This window comes from Enhydra lutris, unplaced genomic scaffold (genome assembly GCF_002288905.1).
Source record: "Enhydra lutris kenyoni isolate GAN:26980312 unplaced genomic scaffold, ASM228890v2 scaffoldscaffold36, whole genome shotgun sequence".
NCBI classification, from domain to species: domain Eukaryota; kingdom Metazoa; phylum Chordata; class Mammalia; order Carnivora; family Mustelidae; genus Enhydra; species Enhydra lutris.
The window spans coordinates 789,958-803,033 of record NW_019154120.1 but is presented as its reverse complement, the minus strand read 5'-3'; the positions used below and the strand labels follow the sequence as shown (position 1 = coordinate 803,033).

Sequence of the window (13,076 nt, the reverse complement as noted above, 5' to 3'; positions counted from 1 at the left end):
TTTCATGGGACAGGAGAAGGAGAGCAGGAGCCCTGGTCAGTACCGATTGGTTCAGAGATGGTTGGTCATGAAACACCACTTGGCTCCATGTTCCGGATGAAGTAGGAAATGTGCTTGTCTGTCAGAGTAAGTCAGGGAGAGCCCTCTGGCCTTCAGAAAACCTTGGAAATTTGGAGCAGAGAAGGCTGGGAGAGCAAGCCATTACAAAGCAAGTAGAGACTGACCCATATTGCTTAGTCCCTAGTAGAGGCTGGAGATGCCATTTCTAGAAGGATGATCTTAAATTGCTGTGTGACTTTCTCCAGCAAAGATGCTTTCAGAAGCAGAGAGAGGGATGTCAGGGTCGTATGAGCTGGGAGTCCAAGTAAGCTAATGTGCCTGGACATCACAGTGCCTTGGAGAACAGCTCGGAGCTGTTCTGATGTTGGGTTCTGCTGTCAGGTCTATGAGCTGGGGGTCCAAGTAAGCTAACGGGCCTGGACATCACAGTGGCTTGGAGAACAGCTCTGAGCATCCTTCCTGCCCACAGAGTGGTCTCCTCAGGGTGACCGGGGACTTGGGTTTCTCCTGGCTTGTGCAACCTCAGCCCCATCACTGCATCTAGCCAGAAGGGGGGAGCACAGTGGGTCCCATCCACTGTCAGCCTTGGAAGTCAGCGCTCGGTCCTACAGCAGAAAGGAGGTGAGTCTGCAGAGTCAACGACTATCACCCAAAATGTAAGAGATAGGCTGAGCTGTCCTGAGCTCGAGCCATGCACTGGACAGATTGAGTCATGCTGATGGATTCTGGAGGGCGAGCGGGGGCTGCCTGAGGCTGGGACCTGAGTGCCGCTGTCCTGGGTGCTCCCTTGCTGGGGCTTTGACCTGCAGATGCCCACCCACTCTTCAGGATAGGAGTGTGCCCTCCTTAGCAGAGTCTGACTGTAGACCGTCAAAAGCCTGTCTGGCCTTGTGCCCGCTGGGGAGGGCATTTCTCCTGCCCAGCCCCCCATCTATGAAGGTGACAGGTCCAGTGAACACCTGGCAGTTAGTAAGGAAATAACAGGACACGCCCCTGGCCTTGCAGCTCAGCCACGTACCGGTGGGTCTCCAGCAGCTTGGTAGCAGGTTCCCGATGGAGGAGCTGCGGGCAGACACCCCCAAGCCGCTCTCGAGCAGCCCAAGCCGGTGGGGGACACGGAGCCAGGACAACAGAGGGTCTCGGGCACCTTGAGCTCCTGCACAGGAGGCCCCCCGTCCATTCATGTTGCCCGGTACGTCAGGCCCTGCTTTGAACAGGCATGAGACGTGCTGACAGCTGGGGAGACAGCGTGAAGAAACAGCTGACTCGAGACCCGGACTGGCAGCGGGTGCAGGTCCCCGAGGGAGTGGACGGGTGCGGCAGCCGCATGGTCAACATGTTCCCGGCACTGGTCGGAAAAGCTGACGTTGTGGCAGAGCAGATGTGACTGCTGGGGTGGGGGACACACTCTAGACAGGATCAGAAGGATCGCTGCAGGTGAAGCAGGGCCACGAGCTGCTCACTGGGCTGTGCCCCACTGGCGGGAACCACGGCAAAAGGAACTTCGCAGATGAGAAGGGAAAGAGTAAAGAACGACGGAGGGAGCCGAAGCCTTGAGCAGAGCCTCCGGGAAGCGAGGGGCAGTCTCAGAAGGTGTGAGGTGCCTGTTACGGGGACAGCTGCCAGAGAGGACAGAGCAGATGCGTGGCTGGAGCCGGCCTCAATGACAGACACCAAACCACAGATCCCAAAGCTCAAACCAGAAGCCAGGCCGAGGCCACAAAGTCTACAGGCATGTGTGCCCTGTTGAGACTACAAGCTGACGGAGGAGGGAACCCTGACAGAGCCCAGAGAGAGGAAGAGCGCCGGCCTGGGGAAGGTGCAGACCGTGGCCCACCAGGGCAGGCCGCGCCCAGGGCAGCAGCTCACTCCTGGCCAAGGCAGGTGGCAGATGGCAAGCTCCCAGAATGTTCTGACCAGCCTGAGGGGAGAAGCAGCCCCGCTGGTGGGATGGCTGGACTCTTCCAGAGCCTGGCAGGGAGGAGATAGCTCTGTGCTTAACCCGGTCACACGGTTTAGACATTTAGAGCGTGCAAGCCCTCTGGCCTCTGCTATCGTCCCAGTCCCCCTCCCAGAAGACCAGCTCCACCAGCAGGAAGGGCTGTGTGCGTGTGCCTTTGTGTGTGCACCGTGTGCCGCCAGACCTCTGCAGCAGCGCCCCTGCACCGGCCTGCGGGCTCTGTCCTGGCCCTGCTGGGTTGGAATCTCGGGTGGGGGCCTCCCTCGGCTGGGCTGGGTGGACTCCCGTGGGCGTGTGGGGCGCCGTATACGGCTGTGTGTGCTGCTTCACGGGATGCGAACTCCACTTCTGCAGTTTTCAGAAACGCTCTTTCCTTCGTCTCCTTTACGGCGCTCGATCCAGCTCACACGTCTTTCCTTGTCCTCTGGAGGAGTCTCCCTGCACGTGTCTGGTACCAGCCCTTCGTCTCACGCTGGGGCAGTGTCAGCTTCAGCATGAAGGTTTTCCTCAGTCCCTGCGTTTTCTGTGACAACAGGAATGATACTTAATTTCTGTTTCACTGTCTTGATTTTCTGTTTTAGTTTCTGTTAGCGCGCGCAGTAGTCTGCCAGCCGGTCTGGTCCTCACGAGGTGAACGCGCACTCCTAGTCCGTTACTGGGGCAGGAAGTGGAACTTCACCCGCACTCCAGAAGCTTCCGTCCCCTGCCCTTTCCTCCCCCAAAAGGGCCACTGTCCTCCCCTATGTAACCGACCCATTTTTGTTGGATTGTGAAGTTAACACAAAATGGCAGCTGCGTGAGAGAGATTCCTCTAGGCTTCTGCGGCACAGACCTGCTCACGTGTGAAGCAGGTCCCAGCACTCTGCTCACGGCCACATCTGTGCACGAGTCCACGACGTGAGTAAACCATATCGTGTGACGTGGCCTTCTGCGTTTGGGGGACCTTTGGTTTCCCGCCAGATGCTGGCCGTTACGGCGTTGGTGTGCGTGTGTCTGGGTGCGCACAGATACAGCTCTCTTGGGCGGCCGCCTGAGGAGCGAGGTTGCTGGGCCCAAGGTGCGACTGCATTCATTTCACGTGACTAGTCTTCCCCGACAAGCACACCCGATTTCATTCCTCCCAGTGGTGGGAGTTCAAGTTCCTCTGGGACCTTGTGCGCACCTGCACTGTCCATTTTTTCCCAGTTTCAGCATTCTAGTGGGTGTGTGTTGGTGCCACCGTGTTCCTGTTGCCATTTCCCTAACTACTAGTGAGGTTGCGCTTCCTTCGTGGGTTTATCGTCTGCCCAGGCATTGCAGTTTGAGAATTACGTGTGGGCGTCCTTAACTGTCTTTCCCGTGGGCGGCTCGTCCTCCTCTCTGTCTCGTAGGAGCTCCCTGTACACATTGCTGCTGTGAGCACGCAGCCCGTCAGGGCACGACTTCCTCCCACTCTCTCTGCCTCCTCGTGCTCTTTGTGGTGTCTTGATAAATAGCGATTCTTAATTCTAACGTAATCCAATTTTTTTTCTTTTTGTGGTTTAAGAAATCTTTCTGTGCCGTAGGTCGTGATGATACTCTTCTAGAAGTTTCTGTGTTACCTTCCTCATATTTCTGTAAGTCTGGAACTCGGTTTTATGTTTCCTGTGAAGATGGGACAGTTTCTAGTTTCCCCATGTAGACATCCGTGGCCCCGAAGCACGTTGAAGGTCCGTCCTGCCTTCATGGCAACACCGCTTCGGTCCCACGCGCGCGTGCAGTGGATGCGTGCCTGGTTCCTGTGTCCGGGTAGTCATCTGCTACTGTGGGGGGCTGGGTTGGGGTTGCATTCACTGTCCACAGACCTTGGGTGAATACTGCGTATCCCTTTTTGTTTTTTCAGGTATGAATTAATTTTCTCGATAATGTTTTATGAGTTTTCTCTGTAGAGCTCCACACACCTTTTGTTCGATTTTTTTTGTTTTGTTTTAGGTAGTTAGATTTTGTTGACACTGTTTCAGTTGTTATCTTCTTAAAATGTCGCTTTCTCCTTACTGCCGCGTGAGGGTACGGCCCTACCGAGGAGGGTACATGTTGCGAGGAGCACTGGGTGTTTCACGTGACAATGCGTCATTGAACACTACGTCCAGAGCGAATGGGTGCACAGCGGCTAACTGAACATCGTAAAAACCACACATACGGAGTTGCAGTGAAGGCTTTTATTCCCAAATTGGTTTCCCATTAAAAATATTAAATGCATACGTTGCATTTTAATTACAGGTCCCAGTCCCATGTTGAGCGTTGTTGTCTCAAAAATTTACTGTCTTGGGGCGCCTGGGGGACTCAGTCAGTTGAGCGACTCCCTCTTGATTTTGGCTCAGGTCATGATCTCGGGGTTGTGGGATGGAGCCCTGGGTCAGGCCCCACCTGGTGTGTTTAACATCCTCTCTCTTCTTCTGCCCCACCCCTCAAAAACATTTCGTTTTGGTGTTTGGCTGATAGTTTTTTAAATGAGAAGCTTGGTGACTTGTAGCACAAGACTGTGCTGGGGCCAGCTCGGGGCCCTGGGGAAGCCACTTCCTATCTCTGTGAAGCAGGGAGATGGTGGGTCCCTGATGTGTGGCTCAGAGGCGCACAGAAGCACGTGGCGGTTTTCTGTCCGTTTGGGCTGCTGCTGTGCGAGACCAGAGTGCAGGATGACCCGAACAGGTCGGTGCCGTTTTTACTTGGACTCCACACGCTGCCGCGTGAGGACGGAGTGGTGGGGCGGCCACCCTGAAGATGCTGGGCCAAGTCCAGCTCTTCCTGCAGCCCCGCTGACTCACAGACTTGGCCAGGCCAGTACTAGTTCCTCAGTAGCGCGGGCACAGCGGCCCTGACCGTCCTGGCCAGGCCTGAACCACTCTTCTGCGCCTGCCCCCTCACGAGCTTGGCGGACAGGCTGCGCGATCCGCCTTCCTTCCTGTCCCTCTGCTGTTGAGACGGTGACGTGTGTGACCAGAGGCGGAGGGGCCAGCAGCCCACTGGCCCTCCTGTTGGAGGACCCTGTCCTGATGATTGGATTTCAAGAGGGGAAGATCTGCGGCACCACGTTGGCTTTTCCGTAACAGCATTTTTGCTCAGATCTGAAACAGATCGATCAGAGGAGAAGTAAACGCATCGTCGTGACTTGAGCAAGAACAGGAGTGGTGGCGGCGGGCTTCAGTGAGCAAGTCCCATGTACCAGCCGTGGGCCAGGCTACAGAGGTTCCAGGATGGTGTCCCAGGCAGGCAGCCCGACTCGTCCGTGCGGGGGGCCCGGAGGGGATGGGGTGCGCCTTTCTGCCAGAGACCCCAGCGGGCCCAGACATACCTCTCCTTGGAAGAGCTTCCGACGGCCACGCTGGGAGGCGCGTGGGGCCAGCCGCCTGGTTGTGTGGAGCCGGACTGCTGGAGAGGCAGCACTCTGCCCGCGTGCCTGCCGGTGGTGCCCGTGTCAGCGCTGCCCCAGTCAGTTATCGGCTGCGCGTCTGCAGAGGAAACAAAGACGGTGCATTTGCACCCAGGCCACGTGACATCACAGCCCTTCTCGCAGCCTCTGTGCACGCATCCCTGTGCGCACGGACCGTGCTCGGGGAGCGGGGCCCAGGATGAAGCGCGAGCCCCTGAGCCCTGGGAAGGCACGTGTGCCGAGGCCTGCCTGGGGCTATTGTCGCGATGATGGGCGGATGGGAAGACGGGCTGTGCTGCTGGGTATTACAGGTACTTAAAATAGTCTGGGAAGAATTAATTCGTTTAAATTCTAGTCATTATGGTGCCATTTCCTACCATCTTGCCATACTTATTTTGAAAGGAAATTGAAGAAAAATTAGCTTACCTGCGGTGGATCATTGTTTAAGAGAAATCTGATGACCAGACCGCACTTCAGCATCTCACGGCAGCTTCTTCTGGGGTCTGAATGCACTTGTGTAAGTTAGATGATTGTCCTCTAGGAGGAACATGTGTCTCACTTTGCTGTTCTCTTAAGAGCATCGTTTCGTAAGGACAGTTAATCAGCAATTAAGTGTCACAGCTCTGAGAGATGCTGAAGGACGCGGGGGTGTGGAGTGCATCTCTGAGAGTCCTTCGGGCCTGCATTTCCACGTGCCCCCACCCTGGCTCTTGGGGGACACCTTCCTGCCCGACCCTCAGGGCTCCACACACCCCGCCCGTCCCTGCTTGGAGCTCGGTAGAACCCACTAGGGCGTGGGAGGGAAAACTTTGAGGTAGAACAGGCAGGTGGGGGGGGTATTTGTCCTTTGATTACTTTGCTGCCGGATAAAAGACTTGCTTTGTTGACTCTTTACTTCCTTGGTGGTCATTTTGGTTAATCATTTTCTTTAGTCTGTACTTTCCTCAAAGTAGGTGTGCCGTGTCAGCAAGTTTTAGCACATTTAAATAAAACCAGTAAAGAGAAGTATTGATAATCAAGATTTGACCGGGCTTTATTTTACGGACCTGCTGGAAGTGTGTGTCGTTAGTGGGAACTGTCACCAGAGGGGATGGAGATGAGGAGCACATGAGTGGGCCCGGGAGGTGTCCACAGTCGGGCAGCGTCCGGCCCAGGAATCCAGACCAGAGGAGCCTGAAGCTCTCAGGCGGTCAGCCCGGTGTGCTGACCCGTGATGGAGCCACAAACACCCACGACAGGAATCACGCGGCAGCACCTGCTAAAACTGGGCTGGGTGGGAAGGGCAAGGTCGTGGAAGTCAGAAATTAATCAGACCGGAAATGAACTATTTTACGTTAATGCTTAGTGTGGGATTACGCTCATTAAAGTAAACCAGGTCTGTGTGCATTTATGTTTTGTTGCCTGGAGCATTTTTGCCTGCATCTTTTTTTCATGTAGAACATAGCAAGACGAACTCCACTGTTAAACCAGCTCACGGTGGGTCCGTCCCCCAGTCGAGATGGCACAGCCACTCGGAAATCTTACTGCCACTTGTCTCCTCACGTCCGGCCTGGCTGCTCTGTCGTAAGACTTTATTTTTGAGCACCAAGGCCTGATAGACCACCTCCAGGATTCTGAGACTCTTCTCAGATCGCTGAGGAGCCGCGACCCCGGACCCTCTTCCGGCTGTGTCGCGTGTGTTCTCCGTGGGCCGCTGAGGCCCGGGGAGCTCTCTGTGCAGACCCCCTTGGCCATGGCCATTCCCGGCTTCTGCCATAAACAACCTCATCCAGAGGGAGAACCTGGTGAGTAAATTCTGCCGTAAGACAATTCACTAATTACTAGAATTTTAGCTCTCGTAGTTTAGGGCAACCTTTTCGTCATTACGTGGCATGCTTGTTTTTAGCAGCTAATATGTGTAATTACGTTTAAAATAAGTGGCTCCGAGTGCTTTAACAGCATTTTGATATTAGTGTTGTGACCTAGCAGTTGTCTTCTGGTGGCTGAATAATTAATTTGTGTCTAAGAGCTTTTACGTTTGATAGTTGCCTAACGCGGGGTTTCCTTGTGGAAGGCTCGCTGGCTTCGGTGACCCTGGCTGCCGTCTGGTACAGATTCGGAGTGCCTCTGTCATCTGCTACTGATTGCTGTCACCTGCGGGTTGCCGTCCCCAGAGCTGAGCGCGTGTGATCAGGACGCACACGGCCCTTCGGAGTAGGGTCCTCCCCGCGCACACACGCACCCCTGGAAGGGGGGCACAGCCACAGGCTGTGGCGTTTCTCAGTACAAGCATGTGGAGGTTCGTCTGTGTTTTCGTGCACAAGGTATGAATGATGGTGACCGTTTGAGGAAGGTAATTAATCGACTGAATCCTGGCATTGTGTCTGTTTTAGGATTTGTTTGAAGGGTTCTAGCACTTAGTCGCCTCATCGGGCTGGTAAGATGGTTTCCACGGCATTTCACGGAAGACTTCCCTAACTCCTCTTCTGTGAGCGGGTAAACTTTAGTCAGGGCACTCGCCTCTAGCACCATATTATATTAATGTATTTTACTTGTAATTTAGAGAACAAGAAGAATGCCCTGATTTGAAGGCTAAACTGTCCCCCGTGGCACTGGCACAGCTGATAATCGCGAACTAGAAAGATGTGTATATCAGATAGTTTACAAAATGAAGCCAGCTGTGTTTCCCTACATACTGTGGCTTCCTGACATGCATCATTAAACCTTATTAGCTACTTCCTTTTACAAAGATTCTTGTAGTCTTGAACATTGCATATTAACATTTTCTGCCCCTCCAACTGGAAATTATTTGCTTTATTGTAGAGTGTCAACTTGCTCTGGTTTCTGACGCGTTCTAATTGGTACTTTAGAGTGTAATCATCGTGAGATAGCGCGCCATGCATTTCTTTATTTGGAAATTAATACAGACCTTTTCACTTTATCTGTCAATCTGGGCAACTTTTCACACAATTCCTAACTCCTGGGATTGCTTACAAGCCATTAAGTATGAAATGGTTCATAAAATGTCTTTGAAGACCTAAAGTAACGCAAAAATTTTAGATGTTTAAAATAGTGTTACATTTTGCCAAGATACCACTGAGGAAGCTCTTACGTGGTTTTCATAATGAAGGAGGTAAAGCAGGTGGAAAGTTTCTTCAGCTACTTCCAGTTTGTCCTTTAGAATTTTTAGCAAATCTGCTAAATTACATTTTTTCTTGCAAAACCAGAATGTAAGTCATAACTGCGGACTGACGGAGAGTCAGATGTTAGACCGACCGGCCACTCCGCTGGTGTCTCTCTCTCTGTCTGTAATTCTCCGTTGGCCACACAAGGGGTCATTCACTGCTCATGCCGACCGAGGGGTGCACAGAGCAGGGGCAGAGCGAGTCCCCGAGTTCACGACAGTGTCATCCCACGACGGTTGAGACCCTGGTCTCAGGTATGTTGCGGGTCTCCCCTGTGCTTGACACGGGCACGGTCGGGGGCCGTGCGTCTCATTACCAGGGAGCGTCACGAGCTTGCAGGCCAGTAAATATCTCCGTCACAGGTCTTGTCAAGCCAGCTAACGACGCTTGATTTAAAAGCACTATTGAGTGGTTTATGTAACGATAGGTGCCGGATGTTTGGAGATTGGGGCAGAGACCTTAAATGGTCCATAAATTCCTGCGTATTTACACAGTCATCTACGAAACATGGAGGGGAGACAGTGGCGCGTGGCCGGACGCCATTGCAGCCTTCGTGTGGCGTGCAGCCAGCGGTGTCGCGCGGGTCCCCACGGGGCTGCTAGAAGGGGCTCACACGTGGAGCCCTGCTAAGCCAGACGCACCGCTAGGGCGGCCCCGCGTCCTTTTCCCGCTCACCGTCCTCCCTCCCCGCCCCAGGGTGTGGACTGGACCTGGCGGCTCCACAGGCTGCGCTCAGTGTCGGACTCCAGGCCTTTCTGGAATCCAGCAGTTCTGTGGAAACTGTTGACGAAGGCGGAGAACTCCCCGCACAAACCACCCCTGCGTGTGTTTGCTGCTGACGGGAGCAGGCGTTTAGATGCAGCGTTTGGAGGCTGGTCACCGAGCAGCTACAGGCTCCCCTGTATTGTGACCTCTTACGAGAAAGGATCTCAGGTTGCAAATTATGGTTTCATTGAAAATTAATGACCTCATTTACTAGTAAAACTTAAACCATTTCCTTAACCAAACGTTTATAAGGGGAAGAAAACCAGGTGAAAAGCCCCCCCCCCCGTTATGTACAGTTGCTTTTTAAAAAAGGAACAAAAAGCAGCTCTCGTAGCACAGTGCCAGGCAGGTCCCAGGGCCAGCGGCTGCTCCGGCCATGTCCCCCCGCCCCCCGTGCATCCTGTGGACGCCAGTCCTCGCTGTGGCCCGTAGCCCCCCCACACCCAGCCTTTTCCTGTCACCTGGGCCCAGCAGTTCCAAGCTGCTCACCAGAATAAGTCCTTCAACACCTCAGTTTCGGGATATCAGAAAGGGACTGCAGGATTATTTTCCAGGTCCTCACGAAGAGTTCAGAGGGTTTCCTGAGGGGAAGCGGTCGTGGTGCTCAGCAGTTGGAGGACGCGGCCGGCGGTCCTGGCTGGGGGGTGTGATTTCCTTAACACGCAATCGGGGCGCAGATGTTGGTGCGGGTGTGGCTGCGCCCTCAGCGGTGCGGCACGGCTTCCCAGCCGGCAGTGGTGTACGAGCGCGATCTGGGCAAATACGGGCATGTTTCAGGGTGTTTCTGAAACACACACACAAGATATTTAAAACAGGACTGGACACACTGCGGAGGAAGTAAAACGCACACATGCACGGGTCTCCTGGAAGAAGACTGTGCCGGCCGGTCCGGCCTCGCCCGTGCAGGCGGGTGGCGAGAGGCGGCGGGAGAGGCTGGCGTGGCGCCCCAACCCCCTCTGCGGGAAGCACGGTTTCCCCTTCGGCTCTTGAGGCACCTAATAAAAGCCTTTCTGTAAAAGTATCAGTACCATTTAGAGTTATTGTTAGAAAAATCTGATTTTCGTGTTGCTAGGAAACAAAGAAATCCCAAGAGTGTCGGGTGTTACCGCGGGCCAAGCCCCTGGGCGTGAGGTGCCTCTTGTACCTGTGACCTGGGTTCTGTCCCTCCTCCCACATCCCTCTAGGCTTTGTCTTTTAAACACAATGACAACATTGCTAGACCCCAAACTCTTGGGGATTGTGTTTGTAGATAGTAAGGATTTGAGAGTAAGTTGATGCTATTTGTAGGGTATCTGTTAAGTGTATAATTACCCACATCAGCTGCTCATTCAATGACGTTGAAATCCAAATGCGTGACCTGGAATTCCAGCCCCGTGAATGATGTTGGATGTTAAGGTTTCCGGTGTCCGTGGATAGCTTAGGTTATCGAAGTCATTATTTTAAATTGGTGAGTGGTCTTGGCAAAACCATTAACATGGATGGCTTCCTACACCGTTAACACAAAACTACGGTAATATGTGCGGGGTCTTGAAGCCGTCACTGTGAGCGGTTGTTACCGTTTTATTGACTGAGTTTGTGTAACAGATGTAAATCCTCGGAAGCCGTGGTGCCGCGGTCCCGTGCCAGTGACCGCAGCGTTCTGGACGCATTCCGGGCGCCTGATCTCCTCCCGGGACGGTGCATTTCCGTTCAGGAAATTCCCCTCCTGTAAGTCTATCAATTCTGTCTTGAATTCTGCATGGCAAAAGTAGATGCTTAGGGTAACCCTTTTTGGCAAAAAAAAAAAAAAAAAAAAATCTGTACATAAGCTGCCTTCAGTGCGCTGAGTCGGGTGAACGCGCGGTGGAAGTTCTGCTCACAGAACGCAGGCGTTCAGGATTCAGGATTCACGAGCGCCCTCTGCCGGCTCCACGGCAACATGTCATCCCTTCGCTTTCGGGGTCTCTCCAGCTGGGAGGCTTAGTGTAAAAGCAGCCGCCGGATAGTGACACGAAGCGTGGCGGCAGCGCCCGCAGGGTGTATTCCAGGAAGCTCTGGCCTGTGCATGTTAGTCTCATGTCCCTGATTTTCAAATAAATGACTTGGACTGTTGTGAAATCAGATGGAGAGTACTGTACGTTAGGAAATCGGGGTTTTCTTAATACTCAGTGCCGGACTTTGATGTAGCTTGTGCGTGGAGCACGCATGCGATACCCAGATCGATCCGGGCTGGTCTGCTTGCTGGTGCAGACTCACTTTTGTTTTAAACGCGTCGTTGATGTGTCCCAAGTTGCATACAGGAGTATATGAAATACTTTGTAATGTTAAAAATTAAATTTACCACTTATCTTTAAGCCACTGTATGGCTTTAAATTTGATGATTTCTGATATACTGGTTACACTTTAGGGACGGTTCTAAATATGACAGTCGGAGCTGTCAGACAGGAGGCAGCGTGACCGCGTCGCCCTTCAGGAGCGTACAGCAAGCCCCGTTTTACACAAACAAATCTGAGGTGCACGCATGTGTGTATACAGATGCTCATAGACAGTCTGCGGTTTTCTGGCATTTTGTCCGCTGTAAAAAGTCCCCTGTTGAGAGGATGTGCGTTGTACCGGAAACACAAAAGCCAGTGTTGCAGTTTCTCCCACGATCAGCAGGGTCAGTCGTTGGACCAGGCAGCTTCCTTGGGCACTCAGGCCCTTCAGACTTAGCAGGTGCGTGTGTGCGGATTTTAGGACCATTTCACCCTGACGGACACATTGACTGTGGGCCAGCCGACACGTGGTCTGACAGTGTAGCTACACCATTCCCAGTTTGCACCAGCCCAGCGTACTGAGGGTGCGCCTTGAATCCTGTCCGCGCTCGACGTTCCTCCCATCGATGGGCAAGTGGCTTCCCTTCTTGCTGAATAGCTCGTCCTCCCACTAGCACTTTTTTGTTCATGTAAAAAATAATAACCCCATTTTCTCTTTAATTGTTCAACATATCATGGAAAACCGTCTTACGTAATAACTGGGTAGGAAGCCCGGGAAGAAGCCTTCGTTGCTGACTACAGAGGAGTCGGGCAGCATTTGTCGGCGGGCAGGAATGTAGGGTATGAGATATTCTCCAACAACAAAGTTTCAAATGTGTATTGTGTAAATATACATTTCGATTTTTAAAAATTAAGGTGACATATGTAGCATTAAGAATCGTTGTACTGATACTTATTTAGGGAGCTTTTAAAAGCACAGATTACTGAGCCAATAGACTAAAATGGCTCGGAGAGACGTGGCTTATTTCGCAGATCACTGAGGCGATGAGCAGTAATAACTCAGACGCGTCCGTGGTGTGTGGTCGGCCTGTGTGCGTGTGCGGCCTGTGTGCGTGTGCGGTCGGCCTGTGTGCGTGTGCGGCTGGACTGTGTGCGTGTGCGGCCTGTGTGCATGTGCGGTCGGCCTGTGTGCGTGTGCATGTGCGGCCTGTGTGCGTGTGCGGCTAGACTGCATGTGCGGTCGGCCTGTGTGCGTGTGCGGCCTGTGTGCATGTGCGGTCGGCCTGTGTGCATGTGCATGTGCGGCCTGTGTGCGTGTGCGGCTAGACTGTGTGCGTGTGCGGTCGGCCTGTGTGCGTGTGCGTGTGCGGCCTGTGTGCGTGTGCGGCTAGGCTGTGTGCGTGTGCGGTCGGCCTGTGTGCGTGTGCATGTGCGGCCTGTGTGCGTGTGCGGCTAGACTGTGTGCGTGTGCGGTTGGCCTGTGTGCGTGTGCGGCCTGTGTGCGT

General features: G+C 53.5%; 1 protein-coding gene across 5 annotated transcripts in view; it reads left to right on the top strand.

The window, feature by feature from the left end:
- LOC111154218 (ATPase phospholipid transporting 9B (putative)) overlaps nucleotides 1-13,076 on the top strand; it is a 227,591-nt gene that overhangs the window by 130,710 nt on the left and 83,805 nt on the right. The window contains exon 1 of one of the 5 annotated variants that reach the window (XM_022513698.1): nucleotides 7,663-7,711. The exons of the other annotated variants lie outside the window; for them this stretch is intronic. Within the exon in view, the coding sequence (XP_022369406.1) occupies nucleotides 7,679-7,711 (33 nt within the window). The 5' untranslated portion in view covers nucleotides 7,663-7,678. Of the gene's footprint in view, nucleotides 1-7,662; nucleotides 7,712-13,076 lie in introns of those variants that run through there. 5 annotated transcript variants of the gene reach the window in all.